This window comes from Rhagoletis zephyria, unplaced genomic scaffold (assembly GCF_001687245.7).
Source record: "Rhagoletis zephyria isolate East Lansing unplaced genomic scaffold, Rhagoletis_zephyria_1.1 Rzeph_scaffold_00052, whole genome shotgun sequence".
Taxonomy (NCBI): Eukaryota; Metazoa; Arthropoda; class Insecta; order Diptera; family Tephritidae; genus Rhagoletis; species Rhagoletis zephyria.
Window position 1 is genome coordinate 342,050 of NW_016157136.1, and position 23,335 is coordinate 365,384.

At 33.8% G+C, this 23,335-nt stretch overlaps 1 protein-coding gene across 7 annotated transcripts in view; it reads right to left on the bottom strand.

The window, feature by feature from the left end:
* Nucleotides 1-10,989: 10,989 nt before the first annotated feature.
* The window catches only part of PRL-1 (protein-tyrosine phosphatase 4A family member PRL-1), a 151,363-nt gene continuing 139,017 nt past the window's right edge, over nt 10,990-23,335 (bottom strand). For 6 of the 7 annotated variants that reach the window (XM_017623459.1, XM_017623473.1, XM_017623478.1 and 3 more), the window contains 5 exons: nt 17,178-18,566; nt 16,929-17,095; nt 13,340-13,603; nt 12,896-13,027; nt 10,990-11,990 (listed from right to left, as the gene is read on the bottom strand). In XM_017623459.1, the coding sequence (XP_017478948.1) occupies nt 11,879-11,990; nt 12,896-13,027; nt 13,340-13,603; nt 16,929-17,095; nt 17,178-17,294 (792 nt within the window). In that variant the 5' untranslated portion in view covers nt 17,295-18,566 and the 3' untranslated portion in view covers nt 10,990-11,878. The remainder of the gene's footprint in view (nt 11,991-12,895; nt 13,028-13,339; nt 13,604-16,928; nt 17,096-17,177; nt 18,567-23,335) is intronic. The other variant, XM_017623496.1, reaches the window with a different exon arrangement.

Consider the following 23,335-nt stretch of genomic DNA (forward strand, 5'->3'; position numbering starts at 1 on the left):
GGCAGTTCTACCTTGGACATGATGCTGTGCCTAACGCCGACAGCGCGGGCGAGACGCAAGTTTGCGTAGGGAAGGTCACTCCTACTTTTGTGCCAATCAAACGAAGACAGCGGCGGCATAGAACCCTCTCGCGGAAAAAATATTACTTAAGCTATTACAACTCTGGTTCTAACGAGGTTGGAGGGAAGTGCTGGAAATTCCAGCAGGCTCTCTTTAAGACGTGGAGTCTTGCCACCTTGGTGAGCCTCTTACAAAACTCAGAAGCAGACTCACAACCACTTGTATGGAAAATCTGCTTGGGGTGTAGACTTCGTTACTCTCTGCTTCAAATCTAAGTACTTACTCTGGATGCAATACATATAAGACTACCTGGCAATGAGAAATCTGACGAATTGGCTAAAAAAATGCCCAGATAAGGCATTCTCCATACAAAACTATTTCTGACCATTCAATGCACTACTCACGTAGAACTCAAACTCAGAAAGGCATATGGGAAGGTTTATGTGAAGGTTTTTCAAGACAGAAATACACAGCCGAGATATCTATCTGCCGAGGGACGACCGCTGTTCAGACAATTTTTTTTGTGTGCATTTTTGGTATGTTTATTGGTCCTACAGAGTAGTAGTATGCACTTCTAACCACTCAGCTATAGCGGGCGCCAAAAAAATAAGTTGTGAACACATTCTAATGTGTAGGTGCAAACGTAAGAGCGTGTATCTACCTAATTAACTACTTGAGCCTGGTTGCATAAGTTTCTCACACTACTGATGTCGTTGTACTCGCGCTGCATTTGGTTGCATACCAGGCTAGCATATTTTATAGTTACAGAATACAGGAAGATATCGAGTATTTCTCAAATGCACAACAAACCACGAAAATTCAAGCAAATGCTTCATGGCCTCTATTTAGCTGATTATGTACCAGAATGTAAATAGTATGCATTTGTGTTGGTTTGTTTCACAAACAATATTGTTTCTGCTGCATGTTGACTAGTTACCAACGGACATATGTTCTTATGTGTATACATGTACAGTAAACTGGTCCAAAAAAATTCTTTCCGAGATAGGGTTTGGGGCACCCTCTAAAATTTTTCCTCTTGTCAAAGAGGTGCTGGTACCAAACTTTACATTTATAAGTATAAATTTAGAGGATGCTAATGATGCTCATATTTTACCGTAGAAGTATTGTGTACATATATAAATAATAAAGTTTGTTAAGTTACCTAAGAATATTTCAAATTTAAATTATTTAAAAAAGTACCAAAAGCTTCAGTTGTCATGGCAATAGTCGCTTTTTATAAAATTCCCCAATATTTTTGCCAGTTTCATAACGATCTAGTGGCGCATTTCAAGGTCGTTGAGCACCCTGTATTGGTTGCAGTAGCAAACTGCAAGTTGGTATAGATGTTACAAATATCAAATGCAACTAAAGGGCCCCGATTTCTTGGATGAAAATTTTTTCCCCAAACAAAAATTGGACCACTCTAATGTACACGTATATGGTGTGTTCCATACCAAAACGGACGATTTAATAGTTTTCCAAATATCTCGAGAACGGGACAAGGAAAAAATTTGAAAAAAAACACACATGCACACATCAAAATTTTCTATGAAAATAAATGTTTTAAAGTTTCTTTTCTTGTAAAATTTTTCACATACAAATTTTTGAAGTGAAACTTCTTTATCAGCGGTTGGTTAGTTGGGAGTAAAGTGGCAAATTCAACGGAAATAATGCAACTTAAGTGGTGCAACGGAAATGATTGGGGCTGAAACAAGTGCTTCTTGAGTGTATGGTAAAACTTGCTAATAAAAGGTTAAAGAATAAAACTTAGAAAAAGACCAATACAAGAATGAAAGTAAAAGTGAGTACGTACATAGATAAAGAAAAGGATAAAGGCAAAGGTAAAAATAAAAACAAAAACAAAGATGAGTAAAGATATAGGCAAAAAAGAAGACCGAGGTAAATTTAAACACTTCACTTATATATGTATATAAAGGCAAAAGTGAAGGGGAATATGTAGATGAAGAAAATGATAAACATAAAAGTAAAAACAAAGATGAGGATAAGGATACCGATAAAAGTAAAGACGAAGATAACGGAAGAAAGATTAAAATAAAGGTACCTAAAGAGGAAAGGATATAGAGAGAGACACAGAAACTCAATCAATATAAAGATAAAAATGTAGATAATGGAAAAACTGAATAACATAAATGTAATTAAAACGAACAGGGGTCGAGGTAGAGCGACGTAGATATAAAAATGAGAAAAAATTTAACCTTAAGCAAAAGCAGATGTGTGTATGTATACATTGGTTATGAGACAAAATAGATAAGTAATGTCAGTGTGTCCAGTGTGGCCCAGGCGCACTTACTTTTTTTGATAAAAAAATGCTTTTTTAGAAATATACCATCTCAAAAAAAAAAATTCATAAAATCACAATGGTAGCTTTGAGACGAAGTATCTCCTGTCTCCTTGGCACCCACGTCACTGTTGACAGTTACAATTTCGAGAAAGTAGAGAATTTCGTTTACTTGGGAACCAGCATTAACTCCGATAATAATGTCAGCATTGAAATCCAACGTAGAATCACTCTTGCCAACAAGTGCTACTTTGGACTGAGTAGGCAATTCAGGAGTAAAGTCCTCTCTCGACGTACGAAAACCACGCTCTATAAGTCGCTCATCATGCCCGTGCTGGTATATGGCGCAGAAGCATGGGCAATGACAACATCCGATGAGGCGGCTCTTGGAGTGCTTGAGAGAAAGATTTTGCGAAAGATTTACGGGCCTTTACGTGTTGGCGACGGCGAGTACCGCATACGATGGAACGATGAGCTGTATGAGCTTTACAACGATATGGACATAGTGCAGCGGCTCCGCTGTCCTTCCGACGCTCCAGCTCTGAAAGTATTCAACTCGGAACCCGCTGGTGGTAGCAGAGGAAGAGGGAGGCCCCCACTGCGATAGAAAGACCAGGTGTAGAAGGACCTGGCTTCACTTGGCGTTTCCAATTGGCGTCAGTTGGCATAGAGGAGAAACGACTGGCGTGCTTTGCTGAACTCGGCCAAAATCGCTTAGGCGGTTACAGCGCCAAAAAAAGAAAAAGAAAGAAGCTTTGAGTATTGCGCAATATTTAAGTATTATATAATGGGGTGCACTCTACAATAATTTGAGTTATGCATTTTTTTTACACCGAAGTTTACAAATTTTTTAAAACTTTTTTAGAATTTGTTTGAGTATGCAGTTTTGTAGCCCATTAAATTTTAGTTTAATAAAGAGCAAGTTTTAAGCGATTGCAAAACTGGAATAAATTTTTTTAAATTTTCTTTGAAAACGGTTTTGCGCCTTTTCTTCCATAAGAAAAAATGGGAAAAAGCCGTCAGAATAAAAAATATTAAAAATCAACACAATTTTGCAGTAGAAACATTTTTTTTTTAATATTTATTTTAATAGAGAATTTTGATGTGTGTATGTGTGATATTTTTTTTAATTTTTTTCCACGCCCCGTTCTCGAGATATTTGGAAAACTATTAAACCGATTTGTTTTTGTTTTTGGGCTGTAAAGTTTTTAAAAATGTATTAGTCAAGCTCAAATTTCATGTTTATTTATTATTTATGCACTCAGAAAAAACATTCCTTGTAGGGCTGTGCGATTAATTGATTATTCAAAATTTTAATTAATCATAAAGTAAATAACTCAATTATTCGATTAATTGGAAATTATGATTACTCAAATGTTCAGTTACTCGAGTAATCAAGATTTTGATTAACCAAAAACATTTGAGTAATTTGCTTTATGATTAATCAACATTATGAATAAAATGAGTAATGAACATTTCAAAGTACTCTTTACATACATACATCTAAAGCAGTTGAAGTTCCTTGATACTTTGAAAAAAACGTTTCCGTTTTCAAAAATAAAAAGGAAATACATACATACATACATATTTTTTTCATATACAGAATATAAAAAAGAAAATAAGCATTTTCCAAAGCAAACTCTTTTAACGAGCAAAATTAATTTTTTTGAGTAATCATATTTCAAGTAACTCGATTAATCATCGTTTTGAGTAATCAAAATCTTGATTACTCGAGTAATTGATTAACCGAATAACTGATTAACCAACTTGCTCGAGTAATCGAATAATTGCACAGCCCTAATTCCTTGATTCTAGGAAAAAAGTATATGACATTAATTTTACAATTTGTAATTTATATTAGAATTTAAATAATTGATTTACCTTACTCTAACCACCTCCAACCGGACTGGAACATGCGATCTCAGAACCAGAAGCAGTTGTCTTCCCGAGACGCCACAGCCTACATTTGCCAGGAAAGCAATTCACTTTGTCTTAGCAGCACTGACAAAACACAAAATTGTTTAAGGAAGTTATTGCTTATTTTGAGGAAATCATTACTTATATTGAGTAAATTTACTTCCTCAAATTAATAACGCCCTATTCTTAGCATGAACCTGAATTAAGGAAAAACTTCTCAAATTGAGTAAATTTTTTGTCCTATTAAGGAAAAAAGAGCAACTCTAAAATAAGGATACTGGTTTCTTGTTTTAAGGAAATGCTTGTTTCTGAGTGTGTTTATGCATCAACCCTAAAAATTTGAAACAAATCAAACACATTAAGTGTGAACCCCGTGCGTTTTGGCATAGAACGCCCCATATACAGTAACTACCGGTCAAAATGGCCCAATCAAAAAAAAAAAAGTTATCTTTGGATACCACGCGCGACTGCTACCCTCAAAATTGAATTTAACATTTTACACAGGTGGAAACTTCGCTAAAAAACCTAAAAAATATTCCAAATGTAGATCGGAGTTATAAACTCGGTTTGTCTAACTTAAAATAAACCTGTACCGATAAAAAAGTTCTAACTTCAAAAAATAAAACATCATTTCACATCTACAGGCCCATATATTTAATTTTACATCTCAGTTTTTTTTGTTTTAATTTGAAGGAACGGTTCAGACCTGCAGTCGGATTCCAACATTTGCAATCGCTAATTTTATCGCAGAAAGTCTCCAAAAGCAATGCATATGCGCTCAACAAAGCCCAACATCTAGCTACATGCTGCTCATAGTGCCAGTTTTGGCTGATTAACATTGCATTTACTATTTTTGCATGTTGTATAATTTTAGGCACCACTGTTATCATTTAGAGAATTTCGGCGGCGAAAATTTAGCTTAGCGATTGCTAATGATCTTCATAAAAATGCCCCCGCGTATTATAAACGGTGAGTGGCAGTGAAAATCATGCAGTAAATTTTTTTAATTTTTTAAATATTTTGTCTTATTTAAATTTTATTAATTTTTTATAGAAATTTAGTTCACACCACAACAAACTTCAAAGTTTTTAACTTTGCAACAATTAACGAAATCTTTAAAGTTTTCATTAAAATTTCACACTTCTTACAAAATAAAAAAAATGCATTCCCAAAAAAAATCTAAAAATACTAAATAACAATTCCGAAGTTTTGATGAAAATTTGACGATTGGTTTTTAATTGCTTAAAAGTTATAAATAAATTATTAGAAGTTAAATAAAATGTAATTAAAACAAAATATTTTCAAAATAGGAAAAAGATACAGTGCGATTTTCACTGACACTCACTGTAAGTATGTATATGTATATCCGTTGGTTTAATTTACAAATGCCTAACCAACTATTTTTATTTTATTTTACAGAAGATGGGGTTTTTAAAAAGTGGCATGTAACTCCGTTGTTTATGGTACTACCACTTAAAAATTTTAGTAACGGTGTTCTTTAATATATGTTTTAATTATGTTGAATTGAATTATTCAAATTAGTGGCAACCCCTTTTTAAAATTGTTCGTTATATCTTCGGATTGAGCTCAAATACCTCGTTCTAATACTTAAATACTCACCAGATCTCAGCTCCTACAACCCTAACGTACAACCATAAAATCAGTAAATAAAAGCTCGCCAAAAATTATTAAACTTTTGCAAAGGAAGTATTTCGATTCAGAGGCCTTTTTTTGTCGAATGCAGTGGTCACCTTTTCTAATTATTCTTTTATCTTCAGCATTTAAAATCCGAACCTAAAGTACGATGTACAGATGTTTTTGACTCGAGGAGGCAATTTTTTTTGTTCTAAAGTTTATTGACCTCAGTTTCTTATCACCCTAATGCACCACCCTAATGCCAGTTTATTAAAGCCCATTAAAAATCAGTAACATTTGGCTAAGGAAGTTTTTCGATAATTCCAGTGGCCGAAAAAATGTAAAGAGGCGATCACTAGGTTCAGACCAAAAAAAATATAAAAATCGCAATTGCCTTCCAAAAATAATTAAGAATCGGAACTTTTTTTTGTTTAGTTGTGGTGTGGTACGGTCTAATGTACATAGTACTTGTTACTAGCAGTGTATGTACATAGTTACTGCTAGTGTTTTCAGGTGAAATGTTTCTTGCACTTCCGCGAATCAGAGCAAAGTTTCATACTTTAAAAAAGCTCGCCGTTAGGTAATATAATTTGGAAGCCAGTGTACTCCACTCGTATTCTTCCGTTACGCATATATATTTTATCTTAATAAACGTTGCTTCCTAACTGTACCACAGGTTGTAAGCTTCAGAGTTTTGAATAATTAAACAAATTAAGTTCTTTGGTGTTCTACTCGTTTAAGAAACTATTTTTTGTTTGAGGTTTCCACAGTTTTATATACCCGGGCGAACGGTAAAAGTTCTGAGTAACAATCACTGATGCACAGCCTTGCCATTTTGGTGCTTTTGGGGCTAGATTTAGCTCTTTTTATTTTAAATTGCCCACAGAAATTTGCTTTTAGCCCCTAGCTCTTTTTAATAATAATAATAATAGATTGTCGCTTACACATAGGTTAATGTTTGGCCGCGCTTCTCCTCCGATTTGTGGCGTGCGCCATCATGTTGTCGCACAAAGTGGAGGGGCCTACAGTTTTACGCCGACTCCGAACGGCGATTGTATTTTTATGAGAAGCTGTTTTTCATGGCAGAAATACACACACAGGTTTGCCATTGCCTGCCGAGGGACGACCGCTGTTAAGAAAAAACCTTTTTTATATATTTTTTGCGATGTTGCTTTGGCTAGGGTTTGAACCCAGGTGTTGCGGAGTGGAAGCGCGCACTGCTTACCACTACACCACAGTGGCCGTCCTATTAAAATTGAATCAGCCCTTTGAGGCTTCAAAATTCTTAACTTAGTTTTAAACATTTCATCTGTTTGTGTGGAAAACACATTTTCAACTAAAAGAGTGATTTTAGCAAAAATTTAAATTAGTAGATTTTATAAATTTGTTAAAAGTCTAATATTTTTGTTATTAAATTGTTCCTCGCCCTAACTTTTTAATTTTTTCTTTTTACAAAGCTCATCAACTGAAAGGAGTCAATAAAACAAGCAAATACAATTTTCGAATACATAATTTTTAAGCAAAAAACAAAACCAAATTCAATTCTCATATAATTCCATGATCCAATGATCGGATCTAAACCAGATTAGTACGTCACGACCTCTGAGACACTACCTTTCCGATGCAAAAAATTATCGAAATCGGTTGACGTGGTCCAAAGTTATGCGGTAAGATACATAAAAAAAAAAAAAATATTCCTCCTTTTTTGGAAGTCCGTTAAAAATCTTCAAAATTTCCTTATCTTTCGAATTTAAAGGCATGAAACTCAAAAAGTACTATGCCGATTGACAAAAAAAAATATATATATCAACGCAATGAGGCTAAATATATTTTTCGAAAGGTATCCAAAGATTGGTTGCATTCGCTTTTTTGGAGGTCTTTTATATCTCAAAAACGTTTCGTTGGGAAAGTAAATGAGATTTATTTTCATTTTTAGTCTAAAAGAACACTTGTTAGTGAAGTCCTTTCTTCGTAAATGAGTTCTTAATGTGCATATCTATTTTTTATGTTTTCTTTTTACGAGTTTTAAGCTCAGAATGTTTGTTTAGAATGAAAATGTGCCTATGTACCTAAAGAAATAAAATTTCGGAAACTCGTTCTAAAATAAATAAAAAATTTTAAATTGATGAAACTAGCGCTTTTCTTAGCTCTAAAATTTTTATTAAGCCCCTTGTTCCGGAGATTCTAGCCCTAAATGGATATTTATTTCTGGCAACACTGCTGATGCGGCTACAAATTTTATTGGAGAATGTAACAAATAAGCAGCTCAAAGTCTGCATACATACATACATATCGTTACCTTAATTCACAAAGGCCATATATCGAAACTGTGTTTTTCACATAGCATAGATATTTTGGGTGAGTGTGAGATAATCAGCTTAAGCTCTGAGAAGCCTATACAGGAGGCAGGCAATTCAGCATAAGCATGGTTTAGCGGTCATATGACTTATGGACCTAACGAGATAAAGGGGAGGTCTCAACGCCATTATGGCTGCGGTTAAACCCCAAAAATACGGAAAATCTCTTGAAATGTATCCGATCTGCAGTAAAAGTTCTTACCGGCATCATTACAAGACGCTGAGATTTTGGACCGATGTTCCAAAAGCTGAACCGATGAGGAAGAGAAGAAAGTGTGTAATACTTTATCTGTCAATGTTTCTTCACCAATCTCACAGAGATGGCTGAGATTTGAGATTGGAAGTCGTTCAGTGGGTTAATGCTTACTTACCTTGGTTATTTTTAATTTTCCTCAGCGACCTTGAAACAGTCTCCCGGGCGTTTGTTTAGAAAGTTAGCTGAGAACTGGAAGAATGTGACAAAGTGATTTAGGACTATGTTCAAATAATTCAGACGTTCCACATGTACTGCAAACAAAGTTGCCGTCGACCGTTATGGTTTAGCGAGTTGTGAACATGTAAGGACATGTCATGCCACCCTAATTCTTTCACAAAGAACCTCACGCATATGCTATTGCATGCGTGGCGGTCAAAAATGAATGAATGACGTTTCGTTTTTATTATTTACAATGTTTTTCAAGCTAAATTTTTTTTGATTTTTTTTTTTACAAGAATATTGTCCATGCTTTAACAAAAGCCATATAAATCACACTTTCAAACTTTAAACAGAATTTAGAAAAGTTCCTTAAGTCTTTATCTAAATCTCGAGCTTTTTAACCAGATTTTTTTATTTTTATTTTTTGGGTATGCAGTTAACAGGATTATAAAATGTAAAGCTTTAAGTTAAAACAAAGATTTCGGTTTGAAATATGCACTTTTTTGTAAATTTGGATGTGGATTTTGCGCAGAAATACTGTGGATGGCGAAACCGGAGTTGGACTGATGAGGTTTTTTTTTCTAGCGCAGCCGAAGGTCATCAATGCGGAAAGGAGTTTTGTGCAAGAATACTGCTGATGGCCTAACACGAGTTTAACTTTTCTTCGCAAAAATGCTAATTTTACCCCATTTTAGAAACTTATTTTTTGTAAAAAATTTTGAAATGAAACTACCTTCTTTTTGTATCATCCCTGCAAAGCAAGGTTCCCGAAATCTTAACGAAATCTTTAGTAGCATCTCATTTCTGTAACGATTTTTGTACGAATCTTCAAAGAAAATTATATTATATATAGGGGTTGACACGAACTCGTAAAGTAATTTCTGTGCGTAAAATAAAAAAAAATTCTGAAAAAATTCTGCAAGAAATTCTTCACATAGCAGCATTATTTTCATTGTTTTACCGATTTTCTTCCGAAATTTCGTAAAAGAATCACACAATTGCACAATTTATTTCATTTTAGAAAATTCCACAAAATATCGGAGGAGATCTTTATGACTTCTTTAAAATTTCTCTACAATTCAGAATACTATAAAAAAATGGTTTGCAGCGATCATTAAAATTTTCTTTTATTTGAGACTGAAAGTGAGAATGTATTTGTGAGACTGAAAATTTGAAAACATTTACTTTTTTATGTTAGCAAAAGTCAAAAATATTTAGGTTGCCTCTCAGCGGTTTTACATTAGTTGCTGACTTTGCATACCGCTTATGCGGGTTCGACTCCTGCTGAAATCTTGAGAAAGCAGTCTGATGACGAGGTGTGGTGATAGCAGCTATGACTTCTACCCCTTAAGCATTGTTGCTTTCTCCATTTTTCCTTAAAAAAAAAAAAAAAAAAAAAAAATCGAGGTAAAAAGCTCCAGAGCATTTGAAATTGAATAATACAATTAAATTGCTAAGTCAGAAACCGTAAATGACATACGATTGAAACTAGTCAGAAAATTTCGAGGATCCGATATAGTTATGAAAGTGTTTTTTTTTATGTTTGTTGCCACAAACTAAAAACTTTTTGGCGTCAAACTTCGTATCTTGGGTCTCAACATAAGTAATTCCGATACGAACTTTTTCGTATCTACTACATTTCTCGTAACTGTAAAAAGAGCGTCAAAATGCATACAATAAAAAAATACAACACACAATTATTTTTGTATTTTTTTTATTTTTGTTTTGGAACAATGTTCGCTTTAATTTGTTTCTTCTTTTTTACAATTTTAGCGATTCCTACTTGTTTATTGTTGCGCATATCATACATAATCGATTTTTCCTTACATAGCGTTTCAAATTTGTTTTTTTATATTTTTTTATAATTATTTATTTATTTTATTTTTGCACATTCTGCGTATGCTTACAATTGATTATAAGTACAAATACGTGCGTATATTAATTTATTAATTAAAAAAAAAAGAAAAGAAAAAGTATCTAGTGCAAAATATAACTAAAAAAACGAAAACAATTTTACGCATTTGTATTTTGTTAGTATATAAATATCTTTTTTTTTCCTTTTTGTTTAACACTAAAACTAATAATGAATTGTTTTCGTTTTTCGTCTTTACATTTTTTGTTTTTCTACTAGTTATGTGTGTGTGTGTGTTTTGCGTTTACAAAAAACACATTTCAAGCTTTATACTTCTTAGTTATAACAAAAAAATCAAATATCCTTTTTGCTTTTAAAACATCATCATTATCATAATCATCATCATCAAATAAAAAGTGAACTTTAAAGACAAAAAAATACGAGTTGGCGTTCATTGTCAGTATATTTGACTTGTTGCAGTTGTTATTTCTGCTCCGTTGTTGTTGTTGTTGTTGTTGTTGTTGTTGTGAAAGTTGATGTAGAAAAGTGTTTGGTGTTTAGCTGACTGACTAACTGACTGGATATGTGCATGTACGCACGCGATTCACTCGCGGACATGCTCCTTACAGCGAGTTGTAGCTGATGGAGAAAGAGAAGAAGAAACGAAAAGCGCCAAGCGCCAAGCGAAAAGTTTAGTCAATTCAATTACAGCGTTGTAGATGGTGAAGAGGGAAATTGTAATAGGCGGCACAAGTTGGCTGTGCGCGCTCTTCATTTGCTTTGGCGGTGCTTGCACGCCTGTTGGTATGCTGCAAATTCAAAGCTGGTATTCTTTATTTTTTTTGTTGATTGCCTGTGCTGCTGCTTTTGCGGCGCAGAATTCATATTTTTTTCGTGCTTAATTGTTTTGTAACTGGTTGTGTGTTTGCGCTCCCTGCACGTGCTGGTAATCCCCCCTAGTCCTGCCAAGTGGAGCCTTGCAGCGCATTGTTTTTCTGTTTGTTTGTTTTCCTCATCATCGTCGTTGCTGCTATTGTTGCTTGCGTGCTTGTTTGCTTTCTGGTGCACATACATACATACATACATACAAAAATTTGCTGCTTACTGCCATTTTAAATGGATTTTATTTATTGCTGATTTGTTGCTATATTGCGTTGTTGCTGTTACTGTTTCTGTTGGTTGCTGTTGATGCGGTTTGTTGTTGTTGCTGTTTTGCTGCTGTTACTTTCCTTTATGTAGTATATTTTCACATTTGTTGGTTTTAACATTTGTTTTTGTTTTTATTTTCTTCTTTAAAAATGAACACTTTTCATCTGGTGGGAATTTATATGGTTTTGGAAAATCTATTGCACGCAACATGAATTCTTGTGGCCATTTTTGTGCTTTAGCCTAGCCTTGGGCTTATACCGTTCCAAGAATGACAATTGTTTGGCATTAATGGCGCCTCGTCGTTTACTGTAAAGATAAAAAAGAAAAGTTCGAATTAAGAATTAATTTAAAATCTTTGTTTATGTAAAGAAGAAGCTTTGGAGATATCCGACAGAAATTTGGTGAGCAGGCGTATTTTTACTATTAGGGGATTCAGCTAAAAGCGAGCGATTTCGTATTTTCCGAATCTATCTATCTATCTATACTATAATAAAATTGTAGAAAAGCTGTTTGTTTGTCTGTTTGAACTCAGTAATCTCCGAAAACTACAGAATGGATTTTCATGGGGCTTACACTGGTATCTAGACAGTGACCTCGACCATAACGTAGCGTATTTAAAAATGGGATCTGACAAGGGAGCGTGGCACTTCCCATAAGCGTGAAATTTTTAATCAGCTATAACTTCGAAACAAGTCACACGACTTTGAAATTTGGTGTGTTGACACACGTATCTGTGGTAGATGCTTTCGGTAGATATAAAAATCCAAAGTTGACCAAATCAGTTAGTTCGTTTGCTATTTTCATGTTAGTTCAAAATGTTTTGTCCAATTACTTATCTGGCGGGATAAATGTGTAAAGGTATGCTCGAAATTAAATGCCGTTCTGGAAGTTTTGTTCCCATGAATGCTTAAAAAACCAAACCGCAATGAGAATAAAATCTTCTATAAGGTTTTAAACTTTCAAGTTACTTGGTTTTCGTTGTGGTATAAACTATATTTTTTTCTTAAAAAAAAAAATAAAGAAAAAATAAATGGTCAAAACATTTAAAGAAGTAGTGTCCTTAATTATGCGACCTCCACTGTATATATTGGTCGTTTCATAACGGTGGATCAGAAGGATTGAGTAGATCGCTGGTGCGTTGTGCACCCCTAATATATCAATCCCGTTAACTATTAACATTTTAATTGCCAACCGATTTCGATAATACTTACTCTCTTATCATCTCTACAGCTGCCTCATACTTGAGTCCCAATTCAATCAACGCCAATGCGACCAAAACAGGGGCGCGTCCCAAACCAGCAACACAGTGTACAGCAACGCAAGCTTCCGGATTTTGTTGATACCTGCGTGAGAGGGGTAAAATAAGGTATTTTAAAAATTTAACATTACTCATTACAGCTATAAACATAATTTTAGGTTTCAAGTTACGATACCAAAAATCGAATAACTCAAATTAATTTGTGTGCAGTTGTGTTCCGCGAATGCGTAAGCGCGCAGCACAAATGCTTGCTACATACAGATGCATGTAGAAATTCCGGAAATTTTGTGCATTTTTTTTTTTTTGTTTTGTTTTGGGTTTGTGTGCACTTGTATATGATAGATGTATGCAAGTATGTGTTTATTTATGCATGTATGTATGTGTTTAGACACCTTACCTACAAGTGGTATTTTCATTATCATTATTATCACATTCATCATTATTAGCATTATTGGCATTTGTATCGCCTGTTGCCATATCAATATCATCATCATCGTTGGCGTTGTGGTTCATGGCATTACAATTATCTAAATTCTCATAATCATTCCTATGTTTGTTTTTAAGTGAAAACCTTTTATTCCTATAAAATGAAACCGATGCGGATCTAAGCGTCGAAGGAGTAGTACTTGAAGAGGGGGCTGTTGTGTGGTTATTGCTAAACCTAGGCCAGACCGAGGATTTGTAGAAGTTGTTGTTGTTGGTGGCGAATATTGTTGATAAATGGGGATTTGCGCGAGTTTTTAGCATTTATTTTGTTATTTTTTAATTATTTTTAAACAAATTTTTAACGTTTCCATGCAGTTTTTTCGCAATTAATAAAAACGAGAGATAAAGAAGAAAAGAAACTATAATCAACAAATTTGCAACGACTTAGTTTTTGTTAGAAAAAGAGAGACAACTTAGTAGTTGAGCTAAGAAGACTATAGTATAACTACAATAGTATTAGTCAGATATATATATATATTTTTTTGGATTTATAATGGCAGAAGTCGTATTGAGCGAGTTAGTAGGGACAAGAGAAAAAAGCACAGCGAATGTTCGAAACATTTCGGGAATAGAGCAGAAAAAGCAGTAATTAAAATGTTACTTATGTTTTTACCAAATACGAGATCTGCCAACGAATTAGTTGAGACCCACAAAAGCACTCAATTTACATTGCAATATAAAAATAATATATAAGCGTTTATGTGTATTTAGGTGTAAGATTTGTAAGCTTGTAAAACAAAGAAAAAAATTGACAACATGCTGCTATATTTTGCCATAGTAAAGATTAAATTGTTTTAAATTGCAACTTACTGCAAAAATACGATGCTGATTATACGAAAAAATTACTTTCATGCAAGATGTACTCATTTATGTGTGTGATTTTATGAATACTGAAAATGTGTCTCAAACGTACAACTAATTTTTATACCCGAGCGCACTTGTGCACAAGGGTATATTAATTTTGTTCACATAACGGTTGTTTGTAACAGCCAAAACGAATCGAGATAGATATAGACAAATGTATACATAAATGATCAGGATGAAAAAAGAAATCGATTAAGCCATGTCTGTCTGTCCGTCCGTCCGTCCGTCTGTCCGTCTGTCCGTCTGTCCGTGTACACGATAACTCGAGCAAAAATTGAGATATCTCAACGAAATTTGGTATGTAGGTTTCCCTTAATCCAAGGTAGGTTGGTATTGAAAATGGGCGAAATCGGACTTTAACCACGCCCACTTCCCATATAACGGTAATTTCCAGAAATACGAAAACTGCGATATTTTAGTAACTACTGAAGATAATTCACTCAAAATTGATATTTACAATAATTTTTAGACGAAAAATAAGAATATTATAAATTTTTGGAAAATGGGCGTAGCCACGCCCACTTATGGTTACATGTGTATATCTTGGTAACCGCTGCACCAATTTCTTCCAAACTTGGCACAGTTGTTGGCCTTGGTACAGCATAAAAAACCGCCGAAACTTTTTAAAATCGGACAATAACCACGCCCACATCCCATATAACGGTAATTTAGAGAAATACAAAATCTTCGATAAATCAGTAAATATTGAAGCTAATTTATTCAAAATTGATGCTTGCAACAATTCTTTACCAAGAAATACGTTTATGGTAAAATTTTGGAAAATGGGCGTGGCACCGCCCACTTATGATCACATATAAGTATATCGGTAACCGTTCTACCAATTTGTACCAAACTCGGTATGGTTATTGTACTTGCCACGTGTAAGCAAAACGTTGAAAATTATTGAAATCGGACTAAAATAACGGCCGATTCTCATATAACGGTAAATTTAAGAAATGCTTGAAACTTCAGTATTTCGAAATTGAAGGACGCTAATTTACTCAAAATTGATACACCTCGGCTTACCATCTAGCGGAAGGTTTCGGAAGGGTGAAAAAACATATATTCAATACTTGCGCCGGGTATTTAATGTTCGGCTCCGCCCGAACTTAGACTTTCTTACTTGTTTGTACATACATATGTATGTACAGTAGGGTGCCCCAAATAAAAGTAAACTCGTAATTGTTTCTTAAAAATCAATATTTCCGAAAGGTCAACTCTGTTTCGCTTCAGAAGACTACAGTGAATAATACACAATTTTTTATTTAACCATTTTTTAATATTAACAATTTTTTGTAGGCCACCAAAAACCACAAAAAATGCAATGCGGGACTCACAAAAACACGTTAGTATTATTAAATGGGAAAATAAACAATTGGGTATCATTATTATGATATGATAAATTTGGACAAGCTCTCAAAATCACTTTTCCGTTGAGTTTTAATCCACCTTTTGCCAATTTTTACCTTTTGCGTAATTCCACTTAGAAATTAGGGCTTCACTTGCTGAGTGGCATGCTTGAAGAGGAGGCTTGTACTATTCATCAGCTTCTAGTATTTTATAGAACGATACGACAGTAAGATTTTTAATAATGTCCGACGAAGTAATACGCTACCAAATTAGTATTCTAAGTTTCTCTTTTGGGAGGTTAGTTAAGTTTTCGAATCTCTTACTTATACTCATTGCCTGGCGTAGTTCTATTGACCCACGTAAGTTTGGATCCCTTTGTGCGTCCCTCAACTTACAGAGCTTCTCCTTAAAAGTATTGGAACCTACTCCCGGGAATCGCACGGAGCCAATGGGAGTGATGGCTGCTGCCTCTACTGCCCTGTGAGCGGGTACTCATGCTAGCTTAATGTGCTCGTGCTTACGAAGGGAGTTGGGTTTTCCAATATGGTAAGACAGCCAAACAAGTTTAAAATGCCATTGACTTCAAAAATTTACAAAAAAAAAAAAAAAAATATAATGCCGAGTTTCCACTAGCCACTCAAATGACGATGTGGAAACGAATTTAATGACAAATTTTCTTGACGTAATATCGCAAGTATTTTTTAATGCCCAAATTTGTCACTAAAATTTGTGCAATTTAATGCATAACGTCAGAAAAATAGCAAATAGTAAAATATGGTAAATCCTTACTTTCGCAAACACGAAGAAATGCCAATTTGCAAATAATTTGCGCACATTGGATAACTTCATCTATGGTTAGAATTAAATTAGACTGATGACTTGTATTGATGCGTTTTGGCAAATAACCTTTATGGCTGCTATTTTTAATATACATAATGACATGGGGGTTTTTTAATTCATTTTCTTAATTAATGCTCAGCAGAAATACGTTATTATTCTGCTGTGAACTCTGCCTGAAAGCTGTGATTCAAAACGCAAAGAAAAAATTTTAGATGAATATGTGATGTAAGCTTGCGTTTTTCGTGCAAATGCAAATGCAAATGCAAATGATTTGCGATTTTGCGGCGCATTTAAGGCTTTACAATAATGCGAGTGTTAACCACTTGTAGGCAAGCAAAACGGGACAACAAAACAAATTTTAAGTAAATAAAATTGTACAAACAAGTAGAACAAAACTATAACATAAATTCATATGTATATATAAGTAAAATGCAAACGAAACTCACTTTTGCTTCAAAATCTCGAACCATTCATCAACAACTTGTGGTGGCGGAAAAGTGCCATCCTCGAATGCCAAATCCTTAACTGTGATGCCCTGAGCCTCTAGCTCATCGGTATTATAACTGGGCTCACATACGCGCACCACTGTGCTAACGTTGTTCTTCTTAAGCTCCTAAATGTGGATGGAAAAAAGATGACAAAGAAGTTTGTGAAAAATGTAGATAAAATAAAAATGTACTAAATGCCAAACTAACCGTTATATAATGATGGATGGTTACATCTGATGGCCGATCGGTGATTAGGAACTTCATGCCCTTAAACTCAATAAGAGCAGGTGCTGGGCGCAAATCCTTTTGACGCATGTTGCTCATTAGCTTACGTTTGTTTAAGAACAAAATTTATTTATTTAAAAAATATACAATTATGTGTATGTGTGTGTGCTTTTCTTGTTTTGTTTTGTTGAAGATAGTTGCGCACAGGACAGTTGAGATTTCGGTTTTTAGAAACCAAATGAATATACTAGAAGAAGAAGTACGTTAGTGACGCGCGTTCTACGCTCTGCTCCGCGCCGCGCCGCACGCTGTGCTTTGTTCTGCTCTTCGGCTGTGTGGTGTGTCTTTTGCTTTAAAACGCTGAGGTGTTTGGTTGTTTTGTGTATGCTTCTCGTTCTTTACTTTGCTGCTTTATAAGTGATTTCGCTTTAGAATTTGAACGCCTGCTGCTGCTTTGAAATTTTACAGATTTATTTTTTGTTGTTTGAAACTGCAGTACTTTAGTCTCGAAATTGAATTTGAGTTTTAATTTTGCCTCGTTTTTTGTTTTGTTTTTGCTCTTTCACTTTCAAATATGGGAAGTTGTGTTATTAACACTTTAGCTTTTCAGCACTTTTATGTTAATTTCCTTGTTGTTGTGTAAATATTTTGTATAAATACAATTTAAGACTTTTTAATGTGCAAATTGAAGCTTATATACGGAAATCGTTTTGTAATTAGCGCATAAATTTAAAATTAAGTACAATATTTTCTATTTTGCCGTTGAAAGTTAATAAGTTTTGTTAGTTGTAGTTATATTTTTTGCGTTTTTTATCTTAAAAATTATCACAAAAAAGTAATTAGAAATAAGTTTTTCAAAAATAGTATTTTCTGCAGCTTTTGCTTTGATTTTTGTTTTGCTCTGTTTGCACAAAACCTGCTTTTGCTTTTCTACTGCTTGAAATCCCTGTTGTTTGTTTTTTTAATTCCTCTTTAACTTTTTTGAAAAATTTAATTTTGCAATAATTCGTAGCTGGTTAAGCCTTCTTTACTTCCCGTTGCTTATGTGTTTTTTGTTTTGTTTTTGTAGCTAGAATCAAATATAAATATACCAATTATTTTGATATGCGCGCTTGTTGTAGTTATCCTTCTATCTCTATTTCGAACTCTCCTTGCAACACTTTCTTTAAAATCCAATTAGAAAGTCGTTAGAAGTTTTGATTTTTGTTTCAAAATTCCTTAGTTTTTCTCTACGCAATAACTCTTTTGCTTTCTCGTCCCGCGCTATCCCTGCTTTCTCCGGTCTAACTGTCTCCCAACTGGACACGCTGCCAAGAAGATCCAACTCTCGTCCTTTTTACGTTTCTTTCGCTGTTCCGTAAATTTGTTCCCCTGGAATAGATAATAAATAAAATTAGTTGGCTTAACTATTAGATATGTTTGAGGTATTGAAAAGAGAAAGTATTGAGCTTAAAAGTATATGCCATGTTGTGTGATACTGGACCTGTATAGATAGATAGATAAATGCACGGGTATATCAGAAGAAGAGACACTGCGACCTAAGAGTTCGTTTGTGTCCAGGGTTGCCACTTTGGTAAATTGTTACCAAAATTGGTAGAAAAAATTCGGGTTGGTAAAAAGGTAAATTTGTTCTCATTTTGGTAGATTTTTGTTGAATTATTTAGTTTGAAAACAAATCAATTTTTCGTTCCCGTTTTATTTTTCGTAGTTATCTTTTATTAGAAATTTCTTTCCAAAAGTGCAGTGTACTTTATTGCATTAACACTTTAATGCACACTTTTTATATATATACGAATAAATGTATATCGATAAAAGGCGAACATTCAAAACTCTTCTTACTAGAATTCCGAGAAGCTTTTGATTGCCTAAATATTTTAAATGATTATTGAAATAAAAAAAAACAACGGGCAAGTATGTAATTGCCCACTTCGAGCCTTCGAAAAAAAAATTAAATCAACGCATATTTTTATCAATGGCAATTGTTGAATGACAAAAAAAAAACACAAAATACTGGCGGCAAAAAAATTGAAAACTGCCAATGGGAATTTTTAGCTGCACATTGTTGATTAGCCTCAAGTATTATGGGCTATAAAACTCCATACATTAAATTGTTCAAAAAATTTAGAGTAAAAATTTCGAAATTGAATTGAATCCTTGATTTTTAAATGTTTGGCTAAAGCGTAAACAACATTCTTATAAAATAATACCAAAAAATTTGACTTTAAAAAAAGGGGAATACTACAAAAAATCACCAAGCGTTTTTTGAGTCACTTTATTTATCTATATTAACGCCAGTTCAAATATTTTCAAATGATGAAGATTCGTTGTTGCCTTTAGTTTAATCACTTTCGCTTTTGGTTGAAATAGTTCCTTAAACACAATTTGAATTCTTATGGAATTAACTGAAAAAATATCAAAACTGTAGTTTTCAATAAAATAACCAAAAAAAAAAATCTTGGTAGATATTTTCCACAATTGGTAGATTTTTTTCAAGTGGATGGTAAGTATTTTTTTTCGTCAGTGGCAACCCTGTTTGTGTCTCTAAAAAGCTCAGTATGCCATCAGCTTTTATTCCTGAGCGGCGCAGTCCACCAGTCAGAAATGCCGCTCGCCGGCCGCTCACTGTGTGGCCACTTCAATAGTACAACATATATTTTAATTTTAAGACGCTCATCGCTCAGCCGCTCGCCGCTTTTCCGCTTTTTGCGTTGCCTCGGCCTAAGAGCTTGACCAATGGAGCTTTGAAGTAAGTTATCCTTGTCTAGCCAAGGGTGGACTGTCAAAAAGAATGTGTTCTTAAGTTTCCTCGTTCTCAAGGCAGAGACGGCATTACGACTCCCCGTTAACACCTATTCGGTGCACATGAAATCGTAGTTGGTTGTGGCTCGTTAGGTACCTGGAGAGTACCTGATTTAGGTAACACTGGACCTACCTCCACAAAAAACAAAAAAAAGTTATTTTTTTCACTTCCAATATGGCATCCACGATTTTGAATTTTCCGAATCTGACTTAAGATTCGTAATCAACGAGCCCGAAACCCCCTAGGGGTAAAAATTTTATAATTGTTTTTTTTTTTTAATCATCCGCCATTTTGAATTCTCCAACTCTGACTTCAGATTCGTAGTCAGCGTGCTCAAAAACCCCCTTGTACGTAGTCTCATTAAAACCGATCAATAGCTTCATGCTTTCGAAACTTTTCATGAGCCGCAAAGAAAATCCCAAAGTTTTATTTTCATTAAAAATATCATTAACTTAAATAAAAATTTAAAGCCTAAAAAATTGAATCATCTTTCGTTTAACTCTTTCGAGAACAAGGGAAACATATTTCCCAAAAACCCCTGCGAGGAATTTGTGTGTTGTAGTACTTTTATATTTTCTGTTTTTAGAATGTACCTCATATTCATTACCCATTTTTATTATGAAATAAAAAAATATATTTTTATCAAAATTAGAAAAATTTATATGAGTGTTTTTTTTTGGGAATTAAAATTGTTTAGAAAAAATATTTTTTAAGATATCTTTTTTTTAGAAAAAAAATAAAATATTGTTTTTAAGAAAATGTATCTCGAGAAAAAATAGAAGTAACCCGATTAAGGAAAGAATTTACTGACATCAAAACGAAGACTTTTTGGAGAAAAAAAAATCCCAAAAAATTTCTTCCCAGTAAGATTTTTTGGGAATAAAATTTTATTTAATTTGAATAAAATATTTGGTGGAAAAGCATTCTTTAGGAAAAAATAATTTTTGGTAAAAATATATTTTTAAAATGTTTGACAAAACAAATTATGTAGGAAAATAATTTATACCAAAATTATGAAAAAATTTACTATTCATAAGAAAAGTTACTTATGGGGAAAAAAAATTTTCTTATAGGAAAAAAAAAATTCAAAAAGAAGCTTTTAGGAAAAAACTTGCAACTTAAATTTTTCTACGAAAAAATTATCAGTTTACTTAAAAAAATGTATGAAAGAAAAATTGGAAAAAATTTGTTTTTATAATTTTTTGTTTATGTCAGAATCTGATACTCAGCCTTCGATGAATCAAAATTTAAAATTCAAATCATGGATCAAAGGTAGACAAGTTGTTTATGACAATTTGCAGATTATACAAAATCTCGAACTTTTTTCACAATCTGGTTTACATCCGCTTACCTATAAATGAATTGCCTAACAAGAAAGCGCCGTAAATTATGTCCGCCAATAGCCATAACAATAATTTACTATAATTTAATAGCACACTGTCAATTTCCGCTAGACCACTTAAAAATACTTAAAAATTTTCACGCTCTTAATTGTGATATTCATCAAAGATAGACGCTATAGAATGCCATGAAAGCATTTAACATTTCATGAAAAAAATAAAGTTCCTTATACAAATCAAAATAGAAAATCAGAAATGCTACAGCTGTCAGTCGAACAGAATTTCTAATGAATGTATCGCGATTATACTTGTATGTGCATATTTACAAATATTTGCCGTAAATAAATTTTCAATCTTTAATAGGGTGCAAAACGAATTTTGTGCAAAGACCGCGGTACGGAAGACTTTGGCGAAAAGTGATTTTTTTTTTTGTTTTAAATATGACAGTGAAATAGCACTAAATAAACTTGTATTCAATATAGTATTTATTACAATTTGCTTGCGCCACAATTGACGACTTTGTATCTAGACATTTAAAATGCTATGATTTGGTATATTTTTTAAAAATAAAGGAAAAAAATATTTTGGTAATGAAAATGCATTTACATCTCTGCAAATATTTACATCCTTATATATATATGGGTGCAAGTTAATTTTGTCACTTATGTCTTATTTCATGTTTTGCGCTTTGTCTCGCCACTTGTCGTCTTTGTTTTCTGCTCAATTTGTTCCTGGTGCCATCCCCAGCAATATTTTACTCATGGTTGATCTGAATGTTTTCTTTGAAGTCTTCATACGATTGTATATTAGGTTGCCTCACGAAAAAAATCAGAATTTTTTTATGGCTGCACACAAAACATTTAATTTGCAAGAATCAGGCCGAGTAATATACGGCTTCTGCGACCGCATGCTAAAAGAAATCTGCTTTGGAAGGAAATACAAAGTAAAATTCGCAGACCGAGAGGTTTGGTCAAATGGTTCTGATCCAATAGGGAACTAATATGGAGGCTCCAGGGCTCGTCAAGGTCTGCTTCGACACTCCTCAACTCTTTGTAGCAAGAAACACGGCTAGGATGTGCTCATCGTCTGTGCTTGTGGTACCGGAACCGTTTGGCTCATTTCCTCCTACTCGCGATACTCATAATCACAGCGCGGGCAAATTCAGGACTTGAGTAAGTGAAGAGCGGTAAGGGTCTTAGACGGGCCAGACTTTTTGGATAGCTCTTTGATAGGAAAGACATAAAGCTCTTATATAACACCAACATAAATATGTTTACTGGCTACTTAAAGGCATATTAATAACCTGAGCCTCTCACATACACCAGATTGGCATTTTCACCGAGACGGATTGTCGACTTTGTCTTAAAGAGGAGGAGACTACTGAACACATTATGTGTGATTATTCGGATTGGTCAGACTGGGACTACAATCCTTTATTGTTTCCACAGTCGAACCTCTTAGTATCAGGAATTCGTCTAGCAAGATTTTATGTGGATTTATTAGAGGCTCGTAGAATCGTGGGCCATCGATATTAGGAACTTATCAAGGCGATAAAAAAGATCCTCTAGTTCTATGTTTCCCTGATTTCTGTTGCAAACATTTAGTTAATTAAATAAATAAATAACAAGAATATTTTATCTCAATTCCGTGACATTAGTGAGCGAGAGTGCGTTATGATTTTCGGAAACTTATCAATGCATGTTTTATAAAATCTTGAACATGATTTTCATTTACGAAATATCATTGAAAAGCAAATTTCTCACACCAGACATATTATGTGCACATATACAATACCGGCCAAAAGTATTTGCCCAGAGAATTTTTCACAACAGATGCAAACATTTTTTTTTTCTAAATTTGTTTTTCAAAATATGGTTAATACTACAACAAAAAAAAAAAAAACAAAAAAATACGATACTTTGTGCGCAAAGTCAGGAAAATGAAATACATTTTCGTGCAAATTTTCAACTTATTGATCCGATTTTATAGAATTCTTTTGA